Genomic DNA, 6052 nt, shown 5'->3' with positions numbered 1-6052 from the left:
AACTGGTTCTCTGATCAGAACTTTTTTTACTTCTTTCCCCCTTTCCCCTCTTCCCCTCCCAGCGCTCGGGGCTTGACCCTGGCCTTTCGGCTCATCCCCAGCCCCTTTCTGTTCTCTGCTTTACTTTTGGCTTTCTTTGCTTTTAGTTCTTGGGTTCTCTTTTCTTTATCCCTGCCCCCAGCCCACCCCCAACCCCAATCTTGGTCACGAATCTTGCATTCTCCACACTTTCAAACTGTGTATTTTCTTACAATAAAAAGAGGAAAAAACAAGGCTTTACTTCTTTTGCATGCACTTTAAGAATAAAAGAGAAGAAAATGAAACAAAAAAACACCCCCCACCCCCCCCCAACGCCCCCATTTTTCAGGTTCCAAGGAAGAGCATGAATTAACTGTCAGAGCTTTTACTTATATTTGTAAATAAAAGTGTTCATCACAACGCGTGCCTGTGTCATTGTGGGGCCCGGCCCCAGCCCAGCGCGATGGATGGATGGATGGATGGATGGATGGATGGATGGGTGGATGGGTGGGTGGGTGGATGGGTGGGTGGGTGGATGTGTGGGTGGGTGGATGGGTGGGTGGGTGGGTGGGTGGGTGGATGGGTGGGTGGGTGGATGGGTGGGTGGGTGGATGGGTGGATGGGTGGGTGGGTGGGTGGGTGGGTGGGTGGGTGGGTGGGTGGATGGGTGGATGGATGGGTGGATGGGTGGATGGGTGGGTGGGTGGGTGGATGGATGGATGGGTGGGTGGATGGATGGGTGGGTGGATGGATGGATGGGTGGATGGATGGATGGATGGATGGGTGGATGGATGGATGGATGGATGGGTGGATGGATGGGTGGATGGATGGATGGATGGATGGATGGGTGGATGGATGGATGGATGGATGGATGGATGGATGGATGGATGGATGGACGGATGGACGGACGGACGGACTGACGGGTGGGTGGGTGGATGGATGGATGGATGGATGGATGGATGGATGGATGGATGGGTGGGTGGGTGGGTGGATGGGTGGGTGGATGGATGGATGGATGGATGATGGATGGATGGATGGATGGATGGATGGATGGATGGATGGATGGATGGATGGATGGATGGATGGATGGATGGATGGATGGATGGATGGATGGATGGATGGATGGATGGATGGATGGATGGATGGATGGATGGATGGATGGATGGATGGATGGATGGATGGATGGATGGATGGATGGATGGATGGATGGATGGATGGATGGATGGATGGATGGATGGATGGATGGATGGATGGATGGATGGATGGATGGATGGATGGATGGATGGATGGATGGATGGATGGATGGATGGATGGATGGATGGATGGATGGATGGATGGATGGATGGATGGATGGATGGATGGATGGATGGATGGATGGATGGATGGATGGATGGATGGATGGATGGATGGATGGATGGATGGATGGATGGATGGATGGATGGATGGATGGATGGATGGATGGATGGATGGATGGATGGATGGATGGATGGATGGATGGATGGATGGATGGATGGATGGATGGATGGATGGATGGATGGATGGATGGATGGATGGATGGATGGATGGATGGATGGATGGATGGATGGATGGATGGATGGATGGATGGATGGATGGATGGATGGATGGATGGATGGATGGATGGATGGATGGATGGATGGATGGATGGATGGATGGATGGATGGATGGATGGATGGATGGATGGATGGATGGATGGATGGATGGATGGATGGATGGATGGATGGATGGATGGATGGATGGATGGATGGATGGATGGATGGATGGATGGATGGATGGATGGATGGATGGATGGATGGATGGATGGATGGATGGATGGATGGATGGATGGATGGATGGATGGATGGATGGATGGATGGATGGATGGATGGATGGATGGATGGATGGATGGATGGATGGTGGGAGCACAGGGAGGTCACCCCCCCACCATGTGGGTGTCCCAACCCCAAACCTGTTGTTCCAGGCAGTGAAGGGGTTTGAGGTTGGGTTTAGTCCCAGGATGGATGAGCTGATGGGTCCCTGCTGCTTGATCCGCTTGGTCATGGGGATGTTGGGCTGGAGCAGGTGGGGATGTTTCCCATCTGGATTACCTGTTTAATGGCTGGATTGACAAACTGCCTTGGGGTAGAACCCAAGCCCCTTCCTCAGTTCCAGACTCACTTCCTTTCAGGAAGGGACCAGTTTAAAGCTTTTAGTTCCATGAGGTAGAGTATCACAGCATCCCAACCTGGTTTGGGTTGGAAGGGACCTTAAAGGTCACCCAGTTCCAACCCCTGCCACGGGCAGGGACACCTTCCATTAGAGCAGCTTGCTCCAAGCCCCTGTGTCCAACCTGACCTTGAACACTGCCAGGGATGGGGCAGCCACAGCTTCTCTGGGAATTACACTGGCCCCATCTTTTAACCTTTTAAAGATGCCAGACTGGACCAAAGGCTCGTTCTCCACTTTAAGCACTCGGGAGGCAGCACCAGGCCTCACTGCTGGAGCATCAGGAGGACAACCAGGACGCTGGAGCCTGGCTGCAGGTCAGTAAAGCTGGTGGAGCCTCTGCGGTGGGCTCCTGTGGGGTGATGAGGCCTCCAGTTCTGCACCCATGTGGGACAGCCCACGCGTCACCTCTGCAGGTGGAGGGGCTCATCAGCTGCAGAGCTTCAAGGCTGGTGACAGAAGGTTCTCAGGGGATCAGTCACACTGCTGCTGAGTTAGAGCAGCTTCAGTAGCACCCCGAGAAGTGTCCTCTCTGCAGCTGCACAGCCAGCCTGGCAGCACCGTTTGCTGTGACAGCAGGCTGAGCCTCGAGGTGAGTGGATGTAGATTAAATGGATGTAGATTAAAACGGATCCAGACAAGGTTAAGTTGTTGGATAGGACGTGGCTGCTTGGAGCTGCACTCCTCCAGCACCTCCAGTTCTAGGGTGCACCACCAGGAGGAAAGGAATGGTGACACCAAGCTGCCCCCCTCCACCCCCAAGACAAGAACCACACCGTCCACCTTGGTACGTTTTTAATTGCACTGTGAGCAAACAGCACATTGAGATCGGGACACAACAGAACTCCGACAAAGGAAGTGGTCTCTCAGCTTTGAGTGGCAACAGAGAACAGAAGGCAGTGCTATAAATCAGCTTAGCTGCACCCTCACTACTTTAGTGGTTCACTGCAGTGGATGCGCTGGCCAAAGGCTTGAGGGTAAAAGGAATACACGACAGAAATGAGGGTTTCCCTTCGCCTGCCCCCTCCTCTCCTGGAAAAGGGAGACTACGCAGCCAGCACCACCCCAGAAGTGGTTCTGTACCCACACCACCTTCAGTACAGCAGGGACACTAACACAGGTCTGGCTTCCCTTGAGCAGGTCAGCCTGGGGGTGGTGGCCCTTACAGTGATCACCTGGATGTGCGGGAGCCAGCAGAAGCACAGCACGGGGCTGGAGCACACCGACACGGAGCAGCCTCAGGGAGGACAGGGGCAGGGGCAGGTTACAGCTCCAGGAACGGGAGCAGTTAGGTTCGATTCACTAACTAAACAGAACTACAGCCACGTGCTCCGACCAGCCCGGTCCCTGGGGTGCTGCACAGTGCTTCCTCCTCACCGCCCCGCGCCCTACTTGCCCGAGAGCTGCTCGTACAGCTTGGGCACGTAGTCATCCCACTCGGCCTGGTAGCACGTGCCAGCCACCGGCACCCCCAGCTCGTACTTGCTGCGGAAAGAGGCCACCTTGAACTTGCCTCGCTTGTCCCCGGAGCGGTTGGAGAGGATGGGCTCGTTGCAGGACAGCGCCTTGGGCTGCTCGTACACCAGCCACACGTAGCGGTGCAACCCTGCGGGGAGCAACACAGCGTTACCAGGGCCATGCACCTGCGATTCCCGGGGCCAGGTCTGCTCTGAAGTGACCCCGGGAGTGCTGGGGAATGGAGGCCTGCATTCCCCAGGCTTGGAACGCAGCCTGAGTATGCTGTGTGTAACTGTGATGGCCTTGAACCAGGCAGCTATTCATAACAGCCATGAGCACATGCAGCCACAAGCTGTGCTGTGTGGGCCATTCCTGCAGCATGGCACGTGCCAAGCAGGCAGGCAGTTTCCTGCAGAGCTCCCACCCTCCTCTCTGCATCTGGTCGACACAGCACCACTGTGCCTGGAGCACGGGAACTGCCACATGGAAGTACCAACCTGTCCCTTTGGGAGGGCCGGAGCCGACGTAATCGGACAGCACAGTCCCGCTGCTCACGTTGTTGCCTTTCATGTTGGTCACCAGGAAGTGATGCCATTCCCTGGAAGGAGAACGGCAAAAAGCAGTGAGGCTGCATCACAGCCCCAGCAAGACCCTTCACTGCCCCAGGCTGCTGCTTTTCTGCAGTCAGGACAGGGTAACTGCAGCTGAAGAACTGCCCCTCCTCGTTTGCCAGTCCTAGAGCAGGGTCTGCCCTCCTGCCCTGTGGCTATGTGATAGGCAGAGCTTGGCTTGAGAAGGGTGAGCTGGCCCCAGGTTGAAGCCTGCACTGCCTCCACAGAGAGCCCTAATTCTAACTCGCACACACACCAAATTAAAGCAAGCAGACGATGCTGTGCTACTCTAAGCTACAAGAGACCTTCAACCACCCCTGGCAAAAGCAGCTGCTCCTCCCCATGCTGTCCCTGTCTCAAGGGGAGATACAAGGGCACAGACTCACTGCTGCACGTTCCTGACCCCCTGATCAGACCAAGAGCGATGCTCCACTTTCCCCAATCACCCCAGGGAGCTGCCCCGTCCCCGTTACCTGAACTTCGGGTCCTTCCTACTGGGCGCATCTGGGTCCGTGAGAACCAGGGTGTAAAGCTTCTGGGGATCACAGCCATCCCACTCAATGCTGGTGGGGCGATTCTGCACCTGCAGGGACGACAGCGTCAGCAGGAGCAGCCAGCTCCACGCCAGCCGCCCTGCTCGCACGCCTGCCCACCGCACGCACCAAAAACCGCGCACTTCAAGGCCGTTCGTACCGGCTCACCCCCGGCTTATCAGAGCCGCCGGGGTTTCTCCGGCAGCACGGAGCGGGGCCGGAGCCGACAGCAGAGCTCAGCACCCGGGGAGGCTCCCACAGGAGCTGCCACAGAGGAGGCCCAAGAGGCCCGGCCGCCTCCCGCCATTTTGCCGCGCCCCCCTGCACCACAGGCCGGGCCCTCCCTCACCTGAGTGGGCGTGAGCACCTTGCCCAGCTCATCTATCTCCACGGAGCCGTACTTGACCCGCAAGGGCTGCGCCGGCTTCTGCTCCACCTCGGTGAGGCTCAGCGGCCCGCTCCACAACGCCAGGTCCACGGGCATGGCTCCGGCTGCACCGACCTGAGCTCTGCGCACCGTGCCCGCCTCCCCGCTCCCATTGGCGGAGGCGCCGCCACGCTCCGTTCCCATTGGTGGAGACGCTCCAGCTGTTATGGCGCCCCCAGGCGGTGCCGCTCGGTGTTGGCGCAGGGCGGGAGGGGCCGGGCTCTGCTGCCCCAGTGTTAATTAGGTTATTAACCTAATTAGGTTATTAATGAGGTGCGGAGCTGGTCGTGTTGTGCCCTGCCCAGGCGGTCCTGGAGGAGCCTGAGGACACAGCCCTTGGGGTCACTTGGCATCGCTTAGCACAGAAACCTATGTACCGGGACCTTTTCTCCTCATGCATCCGCTGCTTTAAGTGCGCAGCGCGCTGGCTGTGCTGTGTTACCTTCACATCCAAGGGACACCTTGAAACATGAAAGCAGTCGCATCTTTCCTGGTCGCGTGTGTCCTTGGGATCCCTCCAGCTGCAGAGCAGCTCATCCTTTCCCCTTTCCACCTGCTTCCTCCTCCCCATCCTTCTTCGCGCTCTGCTGCTGTCCAGTTTTGCCTTAACCTGCTGCCTGCCTCTTTTCCAACCCCATCCCCAAGAACCACACAGCTTGCGGCGAGGCTCACAGCCATTTACCGCTGTGCTTCCTGCTCCCGTTGCTCTCGGGGTGTCTCTGAGCGGTTGAATTACGGCAGATCCTCCGGTTGGGAGGTTTTGCTTACTACGTCTGCTTCGC

General features: G+C 57.1%; 1 protein-coding gene across 1 annotated transcript; it reads right to left on the bottom strand.

The window, feature by feature from the left end:
* Positions 1-3021: 3021 nt before the first annotated feature.
* Positions 3022-5390, bottom strand: PEBP1 (phosphatidylethanolamine binding protein 1). Its single transcript, XM_062631178.1, has 4 exons — positions 5193-5390; positions 4784-4893; positions 4197-4297; positions 3022-3847 (listed from the first exon to the last, which is right to left on the bottom strand). Exons 1-4 carry the CDS (start codon positions 5325-5327, stop codon positions 3630-3632), a joined length of 564 nt encoding a protein of 187 aa, XP_062487162.1. The 5' UTR covers positions 5328-5390; the 3' UTR covers positions 3022-3629.
* Between the last annotated feature and the right edge of the window lie 662 nt (positions 5391-6052).

Source organism: Pezoporus occidentalis, unplaced genomic scaffold, assembly GCF_034315485.1.
Source record: "Pezoporus occidentalis ecotype Australia unplaced genomic scaffold, CSIRO_AGI_Poc_V1 ctg37, whole genome shotgun sequence".
NCBI lineage: Eukaryota > Metazoa > Chordata > Aves > Psittaciformes > Psittacidae > Pezoporus > Pezoporus occidentalis.
The sequence above is the reverse complement of the archived record's forward strand: the minus strand, read 5'-3'. Positions and strand labels throughout refer to the sequence as shown.